Source organism: Pantherophis guttatus, chromosome 8 (assembly GCF_059756535.1).
Source record: "Pantherophis guttatus breed Tessera chromosome 8, ASM5975653v1, whole genome shotgun sequence".
Classification (NCBI taxonomy): domain Eukaryota; kingdom Metazoa; phylum Chordata; class Lepidosauria; order Squamata; family Colubridae; genus Pantherophis; species Pantherophis guttatus.
In genome coordinates this window covers 5502418-5526771 of record NC_142070.1, presented here as the reverse complement: position 1 = coordinate 5526771, position 24354 = coordinate 5502418, and the positions used below count along the sequence as shown (strand labels likewise).

The following is a 24354-nucleotide window of genomic DNA, read 5'->3' as shown; positions in this document are numbered from 1 at the left end:
CAGAAGAGTCAGTGCTGTCCGAAGACATCTCCGTGGTCATGTGGCCAGCATGACTAAACGTGAAAGGCGCATGGAACGCTGTTCCCTTCCCACCAAAGGTGGTCCCTGTTTTTCTACTTGCATTTTTTAACTGCCTTTGAACTGCTAGTTTGATAGAAGCTAGGACAAGTAACGGGAACTCACCCCATTACGCGGCACTAGGGATTCGAACCGCTGAACTGCCGACCTTTCAAGCGACAAGCTCAGGGTCTTAGCCACTGAGCCCCCATGTCCCTTCATTGAACTAGACATACCCAATTCCTGTAACCATTCTGCATATCTTTTAGCTTCCAGTCCCCTAATCCTCTTTGTTGCTCTTCTTTGCAGAGCCTGGGGGTGAAATTAAACGAGGAATCAGCCTAGAATCCCTACGTAACCCTACGGACAAGTGAACTAAGTCCAACCTCTTTTGAATTCTGTTGACCCTAAATTAACTCTAACCATCTAACACAGTTAGCTGAGAACATTGCGGTGCATAGGCATGAGTAGCAATAAATCAGTTTAGCTGGATCTTTACCTGTGGACCTGATCTTTCGCTCCTGACAAAAATAACCACAGGAATCAGACTAGAATGATTAAACATGCAACCCTGGGATGACCAATTTATCTCGACTTCTGTTATAGTATTGTACTTAATTTTTTTTTAAGTATCTGAGCAAACAAAATGTTTATTTCCTCCTTAAAAAGAAGACAACATCAGGTGTTTACCTATTAGGATGCCAACGTTTTAGAAACAGCAGAGGAGTTACAATCTTTTTGTAAATTGAAAACATTACTTTGCTTGTCTATTTATTCTGGGAAATGCTTCTGTTTTATTTGGATCTCATCTCTTATGCATTTCATATTTTTGCAAGGAAGCATACAGATAGTCCCTGGCTTTCAACCATTTGTTTACTGACTATTCGAAGCTACAATGGCCCTGGAAAAAAAAGTGACTTATGACCATTTTTCACACTTACGGCCACTGCAGCATCCCCACGTGACAGGATCAAAATTCAGATGCTTGGCAACTGGTTCATATTTATGACAATTAACAGTGTCCCAGGGTCACGTGATCAACTTTTTGTGACCTTCTGACAAGCAAAGTCAATGGGGAAGTCAGATTCACTTGATAACTCTGTTAATAACTTAAGAACTGCAGAGATCATAGAGCTCACTTAACAACGCTCTCTCTTAACAACAGAAATTTTAGGTCCAATTGTGGTCATAAGTCAAGGAATAGCTTTACAACTCTCCTTGATGTGATCCTAATAAAGTAAAAAAAACCCAGTTATCTTACGTACCCTGATCATCAATACAGCTTTCCTGATGTCTCGAACACCGTCATAAACCAAGCGAGAGGCGTCAATGAACTCGTTCTCTTCAAACGGTTGTGGGACGTTTGCACTCAGGGCCTCAATGGCGACTTCCACTTGTTCAGCAAAACGCGGCATCACTAAATTAAACCAAAGGAAAGGCCGTGAGAATGTAGATTTCCTTGTGTAACATTAGTGCTTCCCCGTGTCTGGAAGATGATGGTGCTGCAGCAAGATTGGGTGGGCAAAGAATTTAACAGATAACGTGAGTACAGTAAATTGTGCAAAGTTATGAGGCTTAAGGAACAGTTTCATGGAGAATGCTTTTCAGCTACGAAGGTCTGCTCCATCATGGAGATCTCTCCTTACTCCAGAGCAGGCCATTCAGGGAAGAACTGGAGAGATTTGCAAGATCCAGTGGTTTCTAGCAATCCACCAAGGGAGCAGATTGCTATCAAATCTCTGAGCAATCCACTCAATAACGTGGGTCCTTGGTGCTCTCTAAACTTGGTGGTTTTCTTGTAGATGTTTCATGATCCAACTAGGTAATATAATCAGTCTAGAGGGCAACAAGGTCTACTCTCTGAAGCCCATTCCCTTCTAGCAGCGACGTTACCTAGTTGTGTAATATAATGTCTGTAAAAAACCCCCCATCAAGCTCAAAAAGCACCACGGATACCACACTTCAACCCTGAGCTACAAATATTCTCTTCTAATCAGTTCAATACTGTGTGTTTCTTTCAGGATGGGGACTATCATTTGTATGGATAGTAGTTGTTTGGAGATCTTGGAATGCAGAAGATTGTCTTCTGAAACATTTAACTTGAGGGGTCCTTGGTGCTCTCTGAGCTTGCTTGCTTTTTGCAAATGTTTCGTTACCCTAACTAGGTAACATCATCCCTGTTACTAGTTAGGGTAATGAAACACACTAGCACCGATGAGGTTACCTAGTTAGGATCATGAAACATCTGCAAGACAACAAGCAAGCTCAGAGAGCACCAAGGACCCCTCATGTCAACCCTGAGCTACAAATATTCTCCTTGAACTTGGCATGACTTTAGTTGAACAAACTCAAAAGGCTGTTGAGGACTGAGTTCACAGGTGGGCTTCATATACTGTAGCAACCGATTTGACCAGCACTGAAAATGTGATGCATGTGTGTGGCATCACAAAACATGGCAATTCGCTTGTGTGCGCTGTCCACGCATGCATACAATGTCAAACAACACAACAATTCGCTCTCGCGTGCCGTCCACACATGCGTGTGGCATCAAAAACACAGCGATATAGGACAGGATTGTGCCCAGGCCGGTGGGCGGGCCCCCCTGCAGGTTGCTACTATCAGTTCGTCTGAATCAGTCTGAACCGGCTGAATACCACCTCTGATTGAGTTACTGTAACCTGAATGGATCTTGACGTTTTCATTTTAAGCTTTCCACATCCATTCCTAAAATCTTGCCTTAGCACTAATATGGGCACATATCAGAGGTGGGTTTCAGCAGGTTCTGACCAGTTCTGGAGAACCAGTAGCGGAAATTTTGAGTAGTTCGGAGAACCAGTAAATACCACCTCTGACTGGCCCCGCCCCCATCTATTCTCTGCCTCCCAAGTCCCAGCTGATTGGGAGGAAATGGGCATTTTGCAGTAATCTTCCCCTGGATTGGGGAGGGAATGGAGATTTTACAGTATCCTTCCCCTACCATGCCCACCAGCCATGCCCACCAAGCCATGCCATGCCCACCAAGGCACACTCACAGAACCGGTAGTAAAAAAAATGTTGAAACCCACCACTGGCATATATACTCTGAAACCTTATAAATATTCTGCAAGGGGATATTAACCTAAATTCAGTTCCCTCATAAAATTGATGGAAGAAAGAATTTTGTTCTCTGAAAATTGTGAGAAACCAGTTGGAGCGTGCCCTGGGGTTTAAATAATCTACTTGCTTTCATAGTTTTAAGATATTCTGAGTCAGTTCTTGACTCACCAAAGTTATGATTTTTTTTTTAAAGCATGTGCTTCTGGAGGAAAAATTGCATGTGTAGAAATGTGCAATTAAAATGTACTGATGCAAAATTTCCTACTGAGGTTCTCTTTAATCTGAGGATCGGGAAGAAATAGGAATGGAAAGGTTTAAGGTCAAATAGAAGGAGTAACATCACAAACCGCACAAAATCATCGATGCGCTCATCCTTACATTACGAGATATCTGCTATATCACAGTTATCCACAGAGTCAGGTGCAAAGCAAGGATTTTAAAGCTCTTTTGAAAAAAAAAACACACAAATTCAACACACCACCTAAATTAGATTTCACCAACAGCTTCTACCTTCGAATGCTACTGAAATAAAGATTATCAGGAATGGCCGGTGAAGATGATGGAATTTGCAGAGGTGGCTAAATTAACTTCTTTGATTAGAGGGGGAAAAAACACCCAGTATATTTAGCGCTGATTGGGAACCCCTTGTAGACTGTTTGCATGAAGCAGGGGGAAAAAAATGCAGTCATGATTTGTGGTTTTGATGATTTAAAAAAATGGATAATAGGAAAAAGTAAGCTGTTTTGTCATAAAAGAGTAAGGATTAAGGTTAAAAGTACAATATGCACAATTCTTTACTGCAGAAAAAAAAATCAGAAGCTGCTTTTTTCTATTTTTTGTAAATATTTCTAACACTGTATTTTATTTTCTCTTCCTTCCTTTGCTTCTTTTATGCTTTATTAGTTTGTGTTTATTTTTACTTTCTTGATAAAACTTTTAATAATGCAAGCTCAGAGACACATAAAGAACTGAAAATTATCTTGCGAAAGATTTAAGAGGACGAAGATTTCAGTTCCCAGAATCCCCCATCCAGTGTGGTAGATTTATATGTTCTCCTGCCTCAATTTTTGTTATTTAAATTTAGTAGCTGGAAAAGTAGGGTTGTACGATGAGCAAGAACACACAGATTATAGTTGATTGATTGGAAAGGGCTGGCTCCTGCATGAGGCAATCTGCACTGTGATTGGTTGCTGTAGGTGTGGAGAGGGAGTAACCCTTTTTTCCCGCCTTTTTCTTCTGTAGGCTCTGTATGCTGTTTGATTTACCTCATGATGTTACCGATGTGCCCTGAATGTTCTGAGATACATGCATATATATAAATTATTATAGATATATATACACACATATCAGAGGTGGGTTTCAGCAGGTTCTGACCAGTTCTGGAGAACCGGTAGCGGAAATTTTGAGTAGTTCGGAGAACTGGTAGTAAAAATTCTGACAGGCCCTGCCCCCATTGATTCTCTGCCTCCCAAGTCCCAACTGATTGGGAGGAAATGGGGATTTTGCAGTAACCTTCCCCTGGAGTGAGGTGGGAATGGAGATTTTACAGTATCTTTCCCTTGACACGCCCACCAAGCCTCGCCCACAGAACTGGTAGTAAAAAAATTTGAAACCCACCATTCACACACACACACACACACACACACACACACAGCTTATATATTCTTCTGCCTCCGTTTTTATTAAGATATTTAAATTTAGTAGCTGTAGCAGCGGGGTATGTGCTGTGATTGGTTGCTGTGGAGGGGGAGTATCCCTTTTTTCCCGCATTTTTCAACTCTGGGCTCTGTATGCTGTTTGATTTACCTCATGATATTACTGATGTGCCCTGTGTGCTCTATGGTTTACCTCATGATTTACCTCATGCTTGACTATCTTGTCTGCTGCAAATATAGACGTTATGTAGATATATATATATAAATAAATAAAACTCTACAAGTTTGTGTCAGCGTCTCTCACTTCATTTGGACACTGGCTGCGCAATTTCCTGACAATTTTTCTTTGCAGTAACTGCATAACGTAGGCCAAAACAAGAGAGAGGAATTGGCCCACAGTCATCTTGGAAGCTTCTGTGGTCGAGGATGGACTCCTCTCTGCTCCTAATCCAGTGCCTTCAATAGTACAAAATGCTGATTTTTTTTCCCCCAACACACAAGCCATGATATTGCTGGCTATAAATGATTTAAGAGGTTTTTTTCCCCTTCCAGTGCTAAAATCTGACATCCTAGTTGCCTTCAAGTTCACCGAAAAGCTACCGGTCCCTCAATCCCCAGCTGAGTGTAGAATATGAAAGATGCTAATGGCTTTATGTGAGCAATTTGCAGTATTAATGGCCGAGCCATACATTCATACTTTATGAATCCATGCATAACTGGCACATTCAATATTTATTTCTGCAATACATATATATTATAATATATATTGTACTATATATAGGCCTCGGGATGACTTTTGTAGCCAGCAAAGGCCGGGAGGAAAAAAATCGCAGAGGGCTATTTTGCTGATTTGTATGGCAAACAATTCTTTTGAAATGGAAAATGGGTACACAACTGAGTTAGAACGGTGTGAATTCTTAGTTTTCGCTTGCCTGTGTGTGTCTTATCTTGCAATGTCAGCATGGCTGGGCTCCTGACATACATTCTTTTTTCCCTTTAAATTGTAGCATAGGAGGCACAAGATTGAATGGCCTATCCTCTCCCTGTCTCTGAGCAAAACCCTACTTTTCTGGTGATCCTCTAGATGCAAGTATAGGGCTTGGAAACATGGCCTTAGTCATTGCCTTAATCTAAATCTGAATTATTTAAGAGATGACACAGGATGCACGGAGATCACTGGAACTCCCAGTTGGAAGGGACTTTGGAGATCTTCTACTCCAACCCCTTACTCAAGCAGGAGACCCTATACCCATGATGGTGAACCTATGGCACGCGTGCCACAGGTGGCACGCAGAGCCCTCTCTGTGGGCATGTCAGCCGTCGCCCCAGCCCAGCTCTACTGTGCATACGTGCGCACCTCCCGACGGCCAGCTGCACAAGGGGGTGCAGGTTGGTGAAGGAGGCTTTCCAGGCCCAAAACAGGGCACCGGGGGAGGGGCTTGTGCGGCAACCCCACACCCCGTTTTGGCTTCCATGTTGGTGCAGGAGGCTTTCCAGGCCCAAAGTGGGGGGCAGGGGGCACACGAGTAAGCCTCCTGCACCAACCTGGAAGCCAAAATGGGGCGTGGGGGGGCCGGGGAACATGCACAGGGGAGGGTGGGGCGCATTCCTGGGGTATGTGCGCATGCCCGTGGGATGTGAGCATTTACGGGGATGGGGTGCGGGGGCAGGGCGCATAAATGGAGGGCACTTGCATTGCATTTTGGGGGTTCGGGCACGCATTCATGCATTTGCACGCGCACACATATGCTTTGGGCACTTGACACCAAAAAGATTAACCATCACTGCCCTATACCATTCCAGACAAATGGCTGTCCAGTCTCTTCTTTAAAATCTCCAGTGTTGCCTCAACAATGAGTTGCTTTGCATGTTGCAAAAGACCAGACCAGACCAGAATGATAGAGTTGGAAAGGAATTTGGAGATCTAGTCCAATCCCCCACCACACCCCACCCCACTGAAAAAAGAGACCCTGTACCAATTCAGACAAACGGTTGTTCAATAACTTCTTTAAAACTTCCAGTGTTGGAGCACCCACAATTTCTGGAGGCAAATCGTTCCACTGATGAATTGTTCTCACTTTCAGGAAATTTCTCCTTAGTTGGTTTTCTCTCCTTGATTAGCTTCCATCCATTGCTTCTTGTCCTGCCTTCGGGTGCTTTGAAGAATAGGTTGACCCATTGTGGTAGCCCCTTAGATGTTGGAAGACTGCTATCACGTCATCCCTAGTCCTTCTTTTCATTAAACTAGACGTACTCAGTTCCTGTAACCGCTATTTGTTATATTTTAGACTCCAATTCCCTAATCCTCTTGGTTGCTCTTCTCTACACTCTTTCTAGAGTCTGAACGTCTTACTTACTTACCTTATTTATTTATTTATTTATTTATTTATTTATTTATTTATTTATTTATTAATCTACACTCTTTCTAGAGTCTGAACGTCTTACTTACTTACTTACTTACTTACTTACTTAACTTATTTATTTGTTTATTTATTAATTAGTTCGATTTATATGCCGCCCTTCTCCGGAGACTCAGGGGGGCTTACAATGCGTTAAGCAATAGCCGTCATACTTTTGTATATACCTGCTTAGTAGGGCTTTCCCCCCCCCCAAGCGGTGTTCTTTTTTATACAAAGTCAGCTTATTGCCCCCACAATCCGGGTCCTCATTTTACCTACCTCGAAAGGATGGAAGACTGAGTCAACCTTGAGCTTGGTGAGATTTGAACTTGCAGTAATTGCAGGCACTGGTGTTACTTAACAGCACTTTAGTCTGCTGCGCCACCAAGGCTCTTATACATTTATACAGTGGTGATCAAAACTGGATGCAGTATTCCATGCGTGGTCTTACCAAGACATTATAAAGTGATACTAACACTTCAAGTAATGTTGATTGTAAAGGAGGTGAAACATTGGTGTTCGTAGTAAAGTCAAGTCTTCTTGGTGTTAATTCTTGGTGATTTCTGGAGCACTCTTGTGAGGTTTTCTTGGCAGTAAGACGGGAATGATGGCTGAAGGGGGAGGTAGACAATTATGAAAATATGCCACTTGGCTTAAAAGCCATCCTATGCTTTGCCAAGAATCAATTAAGTTCACCGGAAACTGGGAGGGAGAAACAACTTTCAACTATTAGTGAAGGTTTCATTTCTGTACTATTACTAGCAGGGGATAATCATCTGATTGATGTGGCTATATTCTTGTCTGCAATAAAGATTCTTATCTCGCTGAGCTATGGTGATGACTCTACCGGCCAAATCAAACAAAACAGCAGTTGTTGTCTTAGTGCTGAGAGATTTGTGATTGCTGTCAAGTCTTCCCAGGGAAGCTTGGTTAAAAAAATAAAAAAAAAAAGTGGCTTGCTCTAATACTAATTCCCAGTTCAGCCTTCAGTTTCAGAATTTGGAACCAGAAACAGAAAGACAAACAATATGGGATTTATTTTATCAGTGGCTAGATAATAAAGCACGGAAATGAAATATGAAACATGAAATAAATGTAATAATAAAATATATGAAGCGGTTTTTTACGGGAGGTAAGCTATTGTTAAATAATTGGTAAATGAGAATAATAATATAAAGGGATATAATAAATTGTCAAATAAGAGAATTTTGGATATGGGATTAAGCAGAAAAGATTTGTAACCGATTGACACTCTTTCTGTAATTGTAATGGATGATGGTTGTTTTATGTTTCGTTTAAAAAAAAAAAAATTAGGAACCAGGAAATACAGGTAGTCCTCAATTTATGACCACAATTGAGCCCAAAGTGAGACATTTGTTAAGTGAATTCAGCCCCCTTTTTGACGACCTTTCTTGCCACAGTTGTTAAGTTGAATCACTTCAGTTGTTAAATTAGGAACCCGGTTGTTAATCAAATCTGGCTTCCACATTGATTTTGTTTGTTAGAAAGTCGCAAAAGGGGATCACATGACCCCAGGACATTGCAAGCGTCATAAATACGAGTCCGTTGGCAAGCATCTGAATTTTGATCACATAGGGATGCTGCAATGGTTGTAAGTGTGAAAAATTGTCATAAGTGACTTTTTTCAAAGCCATTGTAACTTTGAACCAGGGGTGAAATGCTCCCGGTTCGGACCGGATCGGGCGATCCAGTAGCGATCGTGGCGGGTGGTTTGGCGATCCTGTAGAGATGGCAGAGTGAAGTTCTGCCCACCCACCCGGGTGTCATTACTTCCTGGTTTTAACCAGGAAGTAATGTATTTTTTACCTTCTGCACATGCGCAGAAGGTCTGCGCGCACATGTGATGCACGCACACACTTCCGAACCAGTAAGGAAGGTAAATAGATTTTACCCGTTTTGAACAATCACTAAAGTAACTGGTCTAAGTTGAGGACTACCTGTAGTCTGGAGGTCATTTATCCAAGTTTTATTGGGAGCTGAACCTGCTTAATATTCCAAGGTCAGTTAAGTTTGGCTAGATACCGATGTTATTGAAGGCTAAAGAGAGTAACTAGTGAAGGTCAACTAACTAGGAAGCTGCCTCTTAAGAAATTTTGGTTTTTGCATTTTGTTTCAATTTGCTTGCTTGTTTATTTTTCCCATTTTTACTATTCTTCCAAAACAAAGAAGAAATCAATAGAAGAGAGCATTTGTAGCTCAGGATTGTACAGAATAACAGAGTTGGAAGGGACTTTGAAGATCTTCCAGTCCAGCCCCATGCTCAAACAGGAAACTCTACCATTTTATACAAATGGTTTTCCAATCTTTTCTTTAAAAACTTCCAGCGCTCTCTGAACTTGGGGGTTTTTTTGGTTTTTTTTTGCAGACGTTTAATCACCAGAATAGGAAACAACGTCAGTGCCAAAAGGGAGTGGGGTTGACTCACTATTTATATACAGGAGATTTGCCTTGTAGGTGTTGGCAGGAGTGTGCTTCATGGTTCTTGGATTAGCCTGTTTACTCTTTGGTTGTCTAGTATAGTAATCTTGGTGTTACTCTCTGCTTAACAGGTGCTGATTGCTGGGCAGGAGGTGTTTTAGCTTTTTAACTGTTTCTTTTGAATGGTATGTAGATGTTGTTTATCCCTATGTGCCTACTGATGGCTAATTTGCTGAGTACAAGGCTTCCAGAAATTTTCTTAACAATTTTTGACTTGGCTTGGTTTAGAACTGTGATGGCAAACCTATGGCACATTGGGTACGCGAGCTTAGCTCTGGCATGCATGCATGTGCTGGCCAGCTGATTTTCGGGCCCTCTGGGCCCACCAGAAGTAGGGAAACAAGTTGTTTCCTACCTCCGGAGGGCCTCGGGGGGTGGTGGAGAAGGCCCGTTTTTCTCTCTCACCTGGCTCCAGAGCCTTTCTAGAGGTCTGGGGAGGGCAAAAACGGCCTTTCCCATCCCTCCAGAGGCCAGAAATGGCCCACTTTCCAACTTCCAGTGGGACCGGAAGGCCCATTTTTTGCTGTCCCCAGCCTCCAGAGCCTCTCTAGGAGTCTGGGGAGGGCAAAAACTGCCTTCCCCACCCCCTCGGAGGTCCTCCGGAGGTTGAAAACGGCCTGTTTGCCAATTTCCGGTCCCCCCGACCCCACCCTCCTGGCACGAAATGGCAAAAAAGTTAACCAACACTGGTCTAGGATGTTCAGAGTTTCTCAGTTGAAGGAACCATCACTCCTTTCTAACAGTGATGATATTATGTAGTTGGGTAATGAAAGGTCTGCAAGAAAACCATGAAGCTCAGAGAGCACCAAGGACCCCGCCTCCTCCTCCACCTCCTCCAATCCACAACCCCCCTCTCTTCTAGCACTGATGCTATTACCTAGTTCGGGAATAAAATATCTGTAGGAAAACCACCAAGCTCAGAGAGCACCAACAACCCCACAAAGAGGAAGGGAGTCCAATCACAAGGACCATCTAAAGCGTAATAGGAAAGATGGCATTCGGGCCAAATAAAATTTCGTTTGCAAAATATTTGGATGGCCACAAGTAGATCATTTCCAGCATTTCGTGTATCTTTCTCCAATTTCATTTTTTTTCTTTTTGGTTCAAGTTCATTGTTTTGGGTTTTCTCACTTCCCTCTGCAGCATAAATCACACAGGATACATTAACAGCAAACCTCCCTGCGCCACTTTGAGAGTTGCGTTGTCAGAAAGACTTATAGATCTGGTTGGTGGTTAAGCAATCTGAACGTGTAACCTTTTCTATCCTGCTTTATTTTATTTTTTTTTAAATTCTATTTATTATCAAACTTCTATGCCGCCCATCTTGAAAGGGACTGAAACGGTAAAAACATACGAGGAATGGTTGCAAGAATAGGGAGTCAAGCTATTCTTCAAAGCCCCTGAAGGCAGGACAAGAAGCAATGGGTGGAAACTAATCGAGAGAAGCAACCTGGAATTAAGGAGAAATTTCCTGATAGAACAATAAACAAATGGAATGACTTTCCTCCATAAATCGTGGGGGCTCCATCACTGGAGGTTTTTAAGAAGAGATTTATTTATTTATTTATTTATTGGTTCGATTTATATGCCACCCTTCTCCGGAGACTCAGGGCGGCTTACAATGCGTTAAGCAATAGCCTTCATACTTTTGTATATACCTGCTTAGTAGGGCTTTCGCCGCCCCCCCCCCCACAAGTGGTGTTCTTTTTTATACGAAGTCAGCTTATTGCCCCCACAATCCGGGTCCTCATTTTACCTACCTCGGAAGGATGGAAGGCTGAGTCAACCTTGAGCCTAGTGAGATTTGAACTTGCAGTAATTGCAGGCAGCTGGTGTTACTTAACAATGCTTTAGTCTGCTGAGCCACCAAGGCTCTTGTGTCTGAAATGGTACAGTATTTCCTTCTTGAACAGAGGGTTGGACTAGAAGACCTCCAAGGACCCTTTCAACTCTGTTATTTATTGGTGGCTAAGTAATCTGAATTTGCGACCTTTTCTACTCCATTTATTTTCTTAAAAATATATATATTTATTGTCAAATTCTATGCTGCCCATCCTGTTTATTGCCCTTTAAAACACACGTTTCAAAATTCATATTATCTTAATGTGATCAGAGTGTGGTACTAACATGCTTAAAGCCTGATGACGAATATTCAGTTGGAAAGGAAAGGGGGAAAGAAATATTTTTTAAATGGGGATTTCTTTTCTCTATATCTTGCAAAAATTGGGGAGTGGGGTGGAGGCAGGGGTGGGTTCTAATTTTTTTTACTACCGGTTCTGTGGGCATGGCTTATTTTGTGGGCGTGGCTTGATGGTCATGTGACAATTATTTAGGATTTAGCAGAGGTGCTGGTCTACCAGGCTTTTAACTGCTTGCAGAGCTGTACCGATCTACCCATTTATTTTTTGCAGGCACTGATCTACTCATGTATTTTTGCAGGCACCGGTCTATTCATTTGTTTTCTTTTAACACTGATCAGCTGTAGGGCAGCCCTTTGAAGGCCCGGGGCAAGAGTTTAAACAGTTTTTTTCCCTCTATCCATCAGCTGGGACTCAGGAGGCATCAATAGATTGGGGGTGGGGCCAAATAAAAGGTAAGAATAACGCGGTGGGTGGATGGGTGGGTGGCGCGAGGGGGGGCAGAACCAGTTCGGTGATGTCATATCGTCACTGCTACCGGCTCGGGAGAACCGGGCCGAACCGGGAGGAACCCACCACTGGGTGGGGGGAGAGAAATCCCTTTTACTTTTAGCGGAAAGAAGCAAATGCTATTAGGCCTCTTTTCCATTAACATTTCTAAACTTTATGCATATTTTGAGAGATTCAATGTGCTCGGCAAGTTTGGCAAGAGAAATCTGATATTAAATGGCACGCTCCGAGCATGATTCATCAAAATGAAACCTGTTAACAGAAATGAATCCAAAATAAAATCAGTTATGCCAGACATGTTCTCTCTGCTGACACACTCTGTCGTACCTTGATGGGTACATCGTTCAAAGTGTTACTTTCATATTCAACTGTGCAGCTCGTAGGCCAAAACTGATTTTTTCTGGGGGGGTGGGAAGGGGGGAGAAATATATGCAAATGTGCAGCTGGCCTGGTTTAAATCAGAGGTGGGGAATGATGGCCCTTTGATGACTTGTGGACTTCAACTCCCAGAATTCTGAGAGTTGAAGTTCACAAGGCTGCGGTGGTACTTAGCCGGTTCTATCCGGTTCGGGCAAACTGGTAGCGGCAGCTGTGGGAAGCTCCGCCCACCAGCCCAGATGTCATCACGTCCCGTTTTTGATGCTCAAAAATACCACCCCTGCCACAAGGCATAAAGAGGCCATTCTTTCCAGTGGTGGGTTTCAAATTTTTTTACTACAGGTTCTGTAGGTGTGGCTTGATGGGCGTGGCATAGCTTGGTGGCCGTGGCTTGGTGGGTGTAGCAGGGGAAGGGTACTGTAAAAATCTCCATTCCCTCCCCACTTCAGGGGAAGGATACTATAAAATCTCCATTCCCTCCCCACTCCAGGGGGAGGTTACTGCAAAATCCCCATTTCTTCCCGATCAGCTGAGACTCGGGAGGCAGAGAATAGATGGGGACGGGGCCAGTCAGAGGTGGTATTTACCGGTTCTCCGAACTACTCAAATTTTCCGCTGCCGGTTCTTCAGAACTGGTCAGAACCTGCTGAAACCCACCTCTAATTCTTCCCCAGCTCTGGTTTAAATGGTTGCTTCTTATGACCAAGCAGAGTAATCCATACAGTAGATTATTAAAGAAATACAGGTAGTCCTCAACTCACAAAAGGTCGTTCAGTGACAATTCAAAGTTACGACGACACTGTGAAATATTTGACTTAGGAAAGTTTTTCACACTTATGACCATTGCAACACCCCCATGATCACATGATCAAAATTCAGAGGCTTGGACACTGGCTCGTATTTATGACTGTTGCAGTGTCCCGGGGGTCATATGAGCAAAGTCAATGGGGAAGCCAGATTCTCTATACCAGGGGTCTCCAACCTTGGCAACTTTAAGACTTGGTGGACTTTAACTCCCAGAATTCCTCAGCCAGCCAGCCAGCCAGCCCATAACACGGTGTTATTTTCTGGCGGAGTTGGGATGAGATCTGGTTCAGTGTCATTAGATGGTGGAAAGAACTCATCTTCTCCATTTTAGACCAACCTTAGCCACTTAAAGACTTATGGACTTCAACTCCCAGAATTCCTCAGCCAGCAAAGAGGCAGAAAAAGCTGGCTGAGGCATTCTGTGTTCTGCCCCAGCTACGGACCCCAAAGAGCAATTTGCAGGAAACTGATAAGAGAACTAAGATCAGGACGCGAAGGAGAGTGAACGAAGTTGTTCCCTGCAAATTGCCTCAGTCATCCTCCTTCCTTAAATAGGCTAAGGGAGTGGCCATTTAGCCCCAAGCCTTACTCTCGAGGAGACCTCCTCCTGAGGAGCCACTCCTGCCTTTTGGCAGCTCTGTGTGCCCGTGCATCGAGAAGAGGCTCCTCCTCCTTCGTCCTCTTCACTTATGGGAGCTTCTGGAGGTTCTGAAGGCCCTGGCTGAATCCCCGCCTCTGGCATCACATCTTCTCCAGCCTCCTCATTGTCTGACTCGAGTGCCAGCTGCACAGGCTGCTTGCGTGGCACCACACCAGCCTCCTCGCCGTCCGAATCAGCTACTAACTGCACAGGCCGCTGACGGGCCACAACATTCTGGAAGTTGAAGTCCATAAGTCTTAAAGTGGCCAAGATTGGAGACTCCTGCTCTATACAACTGTGTTGCTAACTTAACAACTGCAATGATTAAGAGCAGTGGCAAGAAAAAGTCATAAAACGGGGCAAAACTGACAACAAATGTCTCGCTTAGCAATGGAAATTTTGGTTGGTCGTAAGTTGAGGACTACCTGTACAGAGCTTTTTAAAGGAATCTCCCATCCGAAGTGTAATTTAGCATTTTTGAAGTGATCAAACAGATCAATCCACATGGGAAGAGTTACTCCAGTGTTCCGGTTGGGCCTCTTTTTAGCTGGCAAGAATGTGCTTCCCAGGACAAGAAAGTTCACGGGAATAGATTTATGGAAGCAAAGCTACAAGTCATGAAAGAATTTCAGTGACTGCTGTGTATCAAATGCGAGCTCTATTTCTGCTGCAACCGGTTTTTAATTGTCTTGCATCTTTTTCCTCTGCCCATATTCTCAAAGGGCTAGAAGTAATTCTTTGGGACAAAAAAAATACTTTTTTTTTTTTAATTCAGCAACTCAATTGAAACAGTAGGAAAAAGGAACAGACAAAATTGTTTGCCTGATGAGAAGGGGAGGAAAAAAGTGAGCTACATATTCTAAAGCCACATGGACCGCTTCCTTATTTCAGCATGATAATTTCTCTCTCGTTAAAATCAGTAGGGTAGCTAAGAGAGAAAGAGGGGAGGGGGGGAAGGAGGAAGAGAGAAAGTTAAAGAGGAGGGGAATGGAGGGAAAGAGAAAGAGGCAGAAAAAGGAGGAGTGAGGAGTGAGAGAAAGAAAGAGAGGGAGAAAAAGAAGGCAAAGGAGGGAGAGAGAAAGAAAGAGAGAGGGAGGGAAAGAGAAAAAGGTTGGGAGGGAAAGAAAGAGAGAGGGGAAGAGAGAAAGAGAGAGGGAGGAAGGAAAAGAGAAAGGGAGAAAGAGAGAAATGGAGAGGGAGGGAGAGAAAGAAAGAAAGAAAGAAAGAAAGAAAGAAAGAAAGAAAGAAAGAAAGAAAGAAAGAAAGAAAGAAAGAAAGAAAGAGAAAAAGAAAGGAAGGGAGAGAGAAATAGAAAGAGGGGGAGGGAGAAAGAGAGGGAGGGAAAGAAAAGGGAGAAAAATGGAGGGAGGGAGAAAGAAGGGGAGAAAGAGAGAGAAAGAGAGGAAATTAGAAAGAGAGAGAGAAAGGAAAAGATAAGAATGGTGGGTGGGAGAGAAAGAGAGAGAAGCAGAGGGAGAGAGAGGGAAAAAGAGAAAGGGGGAGAGGGAGAGGGAGAAAAAGAGAGGTAACAAGAGAGAGGGAGAGGAAGACGGAAGAGAGAAAGAGAGGGTGATAGAGAAAAATGGCAGGGGAGGGAGAGAGAAAGAAAGAAAAGGAGAGAAACAGAGTGAGGAAGGGAGAGAGAAAGAGAGGGAGGGAGGGAAAGAGAAAGAGGGAGAAAAATGGAGGGAGAGAGAAAGAAGGGGAGGGAGAGAAAGTGAGAGAGGAAATTAGAAAGAGAGAAAGATGAGAAGAGAGAAATAGAGGGAGAGAGACAGGGAGAAAGGGGGAGAGGGAGAAAAACAGAGTGAGAAAGAGAGAGAGAGAGAGAAATGGGAAGGGACGGAGAGAGAGAGAGAGAGAGAAAGAGAGGGAGAGAATATAGAGTAGACTTAAGACATTTAAAAGACTTTGCCATCAATTACTCCCTCTGCTCATTCAGGATGGGAGTACAGCAACAGATGCAATCCCCGTTTCTCGAAATAACATCTGATGGACATGCAAACATGAGATAATGATTAAAAAAAAAGGGGGGGGGGGGACAGGCCAACAAAAGATAAAGAAGAGAAGCCAGACTTAATCTATTTTGTTGTCTGGAAATAGACCCAAATATCTTTACAGGATCTGCGGTTATTGGTTATCAGTTTTAAAATAAGCCTTTTTTCCATCCTCCAGCTGGCATTTGTCAGAAGTTAAATTTCTTTTGTAAGGAGAAAAAGAAAAATAACGCTGGGAAAGGTAGTTATTGCAGACAGAAACAAACTGAAGAAGTTTACTGGGGCCACAAGGTGAACTTTCCCTCCCCACATCTTCATTTCTGAAATTATTATGGGAGGAAGAAGGAAAGAAAATGACACTTTATTTAGCTGGCAGTGTTTGTCGGAGGCCCTTACTATGAGGACTGTAAATTTCATGTCAGAAGATTCTGAATATTTCATGGAAGTTTTATTATATCTAACTCCGATATAAAAAGCTTCATGCTGCATAATTTCTGTCTCGTTGGATCCGGCTGTTCCAGACATAATTAAAAGACAGCAAGCTTTGCAGGGAATTATAAAGGTATATAAGTTGACACAGGCAATTAAACAAGTTGACACAGGCTATTAAACAAGCATATCTTTCATATTCACAGATAGAGAGATCAAAAAAACAAACAAACAAACGCTGTAAACCTGGCCAATTAGCACACTGGTTTTTAATTTATATAAATATTCAGATTATTATCCCAAAGGTGCTTTTTCAAAAGGTTAACTGGGCTTTGTTTTTCTTGAAGACGTTTTGCTTCTCATCCAAGAAGCTTCTTCAGTTCTGACTAAATGGTGGAGAATGACCAGGTTGCCACCCCGAGCAAAAGCAACTCAGTAACCTACAGCCCACAAACTCAGTTCTTCGTTACTAGGTAATTTTGGTGAATTAATTTACTGAGCAAGCAACAGAGACTTCAAACCGCCACGGACCACCCCAACGATGCCCTTGAAGTGATGTCCCGGTGTCTGGAGGCCCATGCGGATCTGGATGGGGAGAAACAGGCTCAGGCTCAACCCATCCAAGACCGAGTGGCTGTGGTTTCCGACGTCCCGATATAGTCAGTTGACACCATTGCTGACTATTGGGGGCGAATCGCTGGCCCCCACGGAGAAGGCTCGCAACTTGGGCGTCCTCCTGGATTCACGGCTGTCTTTAGAAGAGCATTTGACGGCCGTGACCGGGAGGGTTTTTCATCAGGTTCGCCTGATTCGCCAGTTGCGTCCCTTTCTGGATTGGGACTCCTTACACACAGTCACTCATGCCCTCGTCATTTCCTGCCTGGACTATTGCAACGCTCTCTACATGGGGCTCCCCTTGAGGAGCACCCGGAGGCTCCAACTGGCGCAGAGTGCGGCCGCGCGGGTGGTAATGGGAGTGACATGGCACTCCCATGTAACACCTCTCCTGCGCGAGCTGCACTGACTCCCGGTGGTCTTCCGGGTGTGCTTCAAGGTTTTGGTTACCACCTTTAGAGCGCTCCATGGCTTAGGACCTGGCTACTTACGGGACGGCCTACTACTACAAATAGCCTCCCACCGGCCGGTACGCTCTCATAGAGAGGGGCTCCTCCGGGTGCCATCGGCCAAACAGTGTCAACTGGCGGCCCCCAGGGGGAGGGCCTTCTCTGTGGGGGCACCCACTATCTGGAACGAGCTCCCCCCGGAGATACGGAGGATCCCGGATCTGCGCACTTTCCGCCGCGCTCTTAAGACCTTCCTATTCCAGCAAGCTGGCCTGGCCTAACCTTTTTTCCCCTTTTCTTTTAAATCAAAAATTTTAAATCTGTTTTTAAATTATTGGGATGTTTGAAATTTGTCTCGGGCTAAATTGTTTAATCTGGTTTTATTTCTGCTTTTAAATTTTGTATTTATGTATTTTATTTTGTGCCTGTTCACCGCCTTGAGTCCTTTGGGAGTAGGGCGGTATATAAATCTAATAAAACAAACAAAACAAACAAACAAACTTCCAATTCTAGGATTCTGTCCAGAAATCGAAGGCCAACTACCCTGTTTCCCCAAAAATAAGACATCCCCTGATAATAAGCCCAATCGGGCTTTTGAGCGCATGCGCTAAAATAAGCCTCCCCCCCGAAAATAAGCCCTCCCCGAAAATATTTAAATGCGGAGCTGGAAATCAGGTAAGACGATAAGAAGAGTCCCATCTTGTTCCATGTGCCCCAAAGTAATAAGACCTCCCCGAAAATAAGGCCAAGCGCTTATTTCGGGATTCAAAAAAATATAAGACAGGGTCTTATTTTGGGAGAAACACGGTAGAAATTTGAGTAGCAACAGAACCTGTTAAATCCTGCAAGTTCTTTTCATTATGTACTGCCTAAAGTAGCATTTTATATTGTTGATCCTGAAACAATTTGCAGTGAATTTCATTTGTATCATCCACAGATTTCTGGCAGGGGGAAAAAAAATGTAAACATTCATTTAAATCCTATATAGACAATTTAGTGGAAGTGGCCCATATTGTCAATTTTGGCAAAAGCTGTCTCCACAAATTGGACCTGTAAAGGAAGGATACATCTGTGCTGTTTTCTGTAACTTTTAAAATATTTTAAATCCCGTATCCCTTATTCCTTTCATCTCCTTTTGGCATCGGTTGTTAAATATTTTAATACAAATCTGAACAAATGCCTGCAGTTTTCTGTAATACAGTTCCTATGTACACATTTTTTTTTCTAATGTATTCATGTTTGCATCTGTTTTCTCTAACGTAAGCATTTCAAGCAAAGTTCAGAACTATATGTCATTTTTCTGTGTACATATATGCCCGTGATGGCGAACCTATGGCACGGGTGCCACAGGTGGCACATGAAGCCATATCAGTGGGCACACGAGCTCAGTTCCGGCATGCATGCATGTGCTGGCCAGCTGATTTTCGGGCCTTCTGGGCCCACCAGAAGTCAGGAAACACACTGTTTCCAGCCTCTGGAGGGCCTCTGGGGGGGGTGGGGAAGGCCGATTTTGCCCTCCCCAGGCTCCTAGAAAGGCTCTGGAGCCTGGGGAGAGCGAAAAATGGCCTACCAGGCCCATCGTGCCAGCACGTGCCAAAAGCGGGGAGAGCACGGGGGGGCGGGGCACATAGAATTATGGATATGGGCACGCATGCGTGTGACCCCACCACGCTCCCCCCGCTTTTGGCACGTGATGGCAAAAAGGTTAGCCATCACTGATATATGCCTTTCTGAATCAGAAAACTGCCTCATCAGAAAAGAGAGGGGAAAAGCAAACTAACTAAAACACAAATGCAAATTAAATCAGATTCAGATATACTTATTCAATCCCTAGCACAAAGTAATAATCTTAACATCTATGGAGATTCTCAGTCATCCAGGTTGTCCCAAAGGTGCTTTTTCAAGAGGCAACTGGACTTCGTTTTTCTTGAAGACATTTCACTTCTCATCCAAGAAGCTTCTTCAGTTCTGACTGAATGGTGGAAGGATTTATATTCCTTGCAGTCATCTGGCAAAGGAGCCGTGGTGGCTCAGTGGTTAGAATGCAGTATTGCAGGCTAATTCAGCTCACCGCCAGGAATTCGATCCTGACCAGCTCAAGGTTGTCTCAACCTTCCATCCTTCCGAGGTCAGTAAAATGAGGACCTAGATTGTTGGGGGCAAAAAGTTGGGGGCTCAAGGTTGACTCAGCCTTCCATCCTTTCTAAGGTAGGTGAAATGAGGACCCAGATTGTGGGGGCAATAAGCTGACTTTGTATAAATATACAAAAGAATGAAGGCTATTGCTTAACGCATTGTAAGCCGCCCTGAGTCTCTGGAGAAGAGCGACATATAAATTAAAGCAAAAAAAAAAAAATAGGCTGACTCTGTAAATCGCTTAGAGAGGGCTGGAAAGCACTATGAAGTGGTATATAAGTCTAAGTGCTATTGCTATTTATCCTTGCCCACAAACTGAGCAATGTGATACATGCAGTACAATGCAGTGAGATATGTACAGATCTGCACATTGGAGAAACAAAACAACCACTTCACAAATGCATGGCGCAACATAGGAGAACAAAGCCATCAGGACAACATTCATCAGTCCATCTGCATTTGAAAGACAAAGGCCATTATTTGAAGATAGCAAAGTCCACGTTCTAGTTTGAAAGAGGGGTCAAAGAGGCCCTCTACATTAAGAGGCCCTCTACAAACACTTGAAATAAACCAACTCCTTTCCACGCAGCTGTTTGGTATCTTTCTTGAGAAGCCCCAGCTCGGATTGCGACCCTCAAAATCCTTGCCCGCAAGAAAACAAAGGGCTCTGCATTTAAGCAAGCCAACATCATTGCAACCCAGCATTTAACCTAGTTGGTTCTAAAGCGGCCCAATGCCTTTCTGTGTGAGCGTCATTCATTAATTGCCCTCCATCAATTACTGCTATTCATTATGTCATCAGTCTATCTAGTTTTGCACCGAGGAAGTGTTAAATTCTTCTTGGTGGAGCTTACAAACAAAAGGTTGACAACAAGAAGGGGAAAAGCCAGAAAGAGAGTAATAACATATTCTTTCCTGAAATCCAAGATAGTCTATTTTGGGATCATGCTATAATTAGCATGAACAACACTGGGCCAAATTTTTTTTAAAAAAAATGAGTTCTGCAGTGCTGCAGAGAGAGAGCTTCAGAAAGAAGACTGCATGTTTGAAAGAGAAATAAGTGTTTGAGACTTGGAGGGGTTTTTTTTGTGTGTGAAATCATTGGGCGAGGTTTATTTATTTAAAGGCACCTGGATTTTCTGATTTCTCTTTAAGACATGTCGCTTCTCACCCGAGAAGCTTCTTCAGTTCAGACTTTTGTTGTTGTTGTTTACTTGATAAGTCATTTCCGTCTCCGTTTGAGACGAGAGGTGGGATTCACATACTGTAGCAATTGGTTCGCCCAGCACCAGAAATGTGAGCACACGCGTGAGGGGACGCTCACTTCGCTCACGTGCCGTCTGTGCATGTGTGTGGCGTCACAAAACACGGCAATTCACTCGTGAGTGCCATCCGCACATGTGTGTGATGTCAAACATCACGACAATTCGCTCTCGCGCACCATCCGTACATGGATGTGGTGCAAAACACAGCAATATAGGACGGGATTGCACCCGGGTGGGTCTACCTGCAGGTCACTGCTACCGGTTCACCTAAATCGGTCCGAACCTGCTGAATACCACCTCTGTTTGAGACCCCAAGGACGACAGTACACCAAGGCCTCCCTGTCCTCCACTCTCTCCCAGACTTTGTCCAAATTCATGTTCATTGCATCGACAGAGAGAATAATTAATCGGTGTGATGGCTTGCTTCCAGAAGTTATGGGGGCTCCAACACTGGAGGCCTTTAAGAAGAGATTGGACAACCGTTTGTTCTGAAATGGTTTAAGGTCTCCTGCTTGAGCAGGGGTGGGGGTTGGACTGGAAGACCTCCGAGGTCCCTTTCAACTCTTATTATCCTGCAAAGTCTTATCACATCGCTTTCAATTTCAATCCAATTATAAAAAAAGCTTGAGGAAAATCTCCACCGTTCTACCCAAAGCTGCTTTTCTTCATGTGACAGCCATAACTGCAAGATCAGGATTTCTGTAGGACCAACATCGGGGCCGTTTACCTCAGTGGCACGTGAGATCCACAGCATATCCTGAGATATCATGTCGAGGAACGAGCCTTGAATCAAAACCTCGCACAGTTTCCGTCGAGCCTCGGCGGTGTAAAGCCTGTAGCATCTTACGTCTTGATCCCTCTCCGAACCAATCTCCGAGCAATTTGTCAACAGGGCCACATCTAATCGGATTTTCCCTCCAATTCTATCTTGGCTAACAGCGGAGTCTGATAGGGAATCTCGCCGTAAGAATAAGTTTTTCTTCGTTCGTTTCTTCGCTTTCGTTCTTCAGCCTGCCTCCTCCAGATTAACTTCACAGCTTCACAGTCTGCCAAAACTAAACTGATGAGACAGTCAGACTTCCTTCAGGAAGTCCTCGACATACAACCATAATGGAGCCTGACCATTATGGCTGTATGTCATAATGGTCGTAAAAATTTTTTTTTGTGGCAGTCGTAAAGGGAACCAATGATTCACTATGGGCATGGTTTTTACCAAAAATTGGAATTAAGTGCCAGTTTTCGGCAAAACCGTCATAAAGGCAGACACCAAGATGAAAGCATCCAGGCACCAGGCTAGAAAGCAGGAAACCATGAGTTCTAGTCCCACCTTAGCCATGAAAGCTGCCTGGGTATCTTTGGGCCAATCACCAGGAGATGGTGAGTTCTAATCCTGCCCTTAGGCATGAAAGCCAGCTGGGTGACTCTGGGCCAATCACCAGGAGACTCTGAGTTCTAGTCCCACCTTAGTTACAAAGCAAACTGGGTGAATTTGGGCCAGTCCCTCTCTCTCGGCCCAACCTACTTCCCAGGGTTGTTGTTGTGGGAAAAAAAGCAGGAGGAAGGTGTGGGGGATATTTTCGCTGCCTTTAATTATATGCAAAAATAATAAAGACATGAGTAAAATAAAATAAAATAATAAAATAGTAGACCAACTGCAGTTCAGTCACCTGACTGCTGAGGAGGCCCGACCATCAGAATTTTAAATCCAGATCTCAAGTCCTCTTTTTTTGGATCAGTCATAACTTTGGGTTGATCATAAATTGAGGATTATCTATATCTTAAAACCACATTCCCTTTCCTCCATCAGTTTCTATATTTTTGTTTATTAGATCATTACAATTTAAGCAGTCGTACATATTATATTTTCTAGGATACTCAAAATCACTTGAAAAGTCCAGTTCGGAAGAGTAAAACAGTGGAACTGACATAAATTGGGCTGACCCTTTATTATTTATTCAGGGGTGTCCAAACTTGGCAACTATATGACTTGTGGACTTCAATTCCCAGAATTCCCCAGCATGGCTGGCTGGGGAATTCTGGGAGTTGACGTCCGCAGGTCTTAAAGTTGCTACAGTTGGACACCCCTGCATTAGATCATTCTACAATGTTTTTGTATTCGTTGCATGGATGAATATGTTGTTTAAACAACCCATCTTTAATGCATCTGTTTAATTAATTATGATATACAACATTAGCTATTTTATCCATTTCCAGAATGTTTTAAGATTAAGGACTTCCATTTGAAGACGGGGCCATTTCCTATTCATTTATTCTTTCAACTGGCAGTTAAAAATGTACTTTTCAGAACAGGTTCCATGAAAACCCATTTGTGTTGGGTAAAATATTTAAAATCCTGGTTAAAATCCCAGCTTAAAATCTTCTAAAATTCCTTACAGAGCACTCTGCAAAGTCCTTTAAAACCTCAGCTAAAATCCTACCAGTGACTTTAAAAGTTTTTCTTAAAGCAACGTTTCAACAGGCTCACACCCTGTCATCTTCAAGCTGTCAAAACGTTGCTTTAAGAAAAACTTTTAAAGTCACTGGTAGGATTTTAGCTGAGGTTTTAAAGGACCTTGCAGAGTGCTCTGTAAGGAATTTTAGAAGATTTTAAGCTGGGATTTTAACCAGGATTTTAAATATTTTAACCAACTTATTTATAATGATGCGGGAAAACACCCGAGATTTTAATTTTTTGCATATATATATTCTGAGGTTTTCGCGGGTGTTTGTATGTAGGTCTTTGGTTATTCGGGTTTTCTCCTGCGTAAAATTGGAGGTGTCTTGGCAACGTTTCGACGAAGTCTCATTCGTCATCTTCAGGCTGGTGTTCTCGGCTTCGTGCTTCTAGGAGCAATGCTCCTAGGTTCTGGGCTTTTTTCTTTTCTAACACCTAGCAAGCTCACATACACATACACACACATACATATATATATATCTTATAACCTTACATTTGTCTTTTATATTTCTGTTCTGTTTACTCTGCAATATTTCTGGCTGTTACCAAAAGCATGTTTTGACCTTCTAAATGCCTGCTAAGTTATTCCTTTCTTAAGAGGCTCAATGCTGTATTCAATGGGAATTTGGTTGCTGAATTAAACCTTGTTTGACTTTGTAATTGGGGACTGCCGAACAACGACACACAGCAATACAATGGCTCTTCAGAATTGTATGTTGGATAATTTAGCCAGTTGCTAGGCTGGGTGCATTTTTAAGCTTGAAATTCGGCAAATTAATAAATCATACATTAGGTTAATGCACTGGTCCGCCCCGCAGGCTTCAGCTGC

At 43.3% G+C, this 24354-nt stretch overlaps 1 protein-coding gene across 8 annotated transcripts in view; it reads right to left on the bottom strand.

Annotated features, from left to right (window-relative positions):
* Positions 1-24354, bottom strand: part of CTNNA2 (catenin alpha 2) — a 575368-nt gene that overhangs the window by 65397 nt on the left and 485617 nt on the right. For all 8 annotated transcript variants that reach the window (XM_087874837.1, XM_087874835.1, XM_087874839.1 and 5 more), the window contains exon 13: positions 1323-1474. In XM_087874837.1, coding sequence (XP_087730963.1) covers positions 1323-1474 — 152 coding nt within the window. The remainder of the gene's footprint in view (positions 1-1322; positions 1475-24354) is intronic.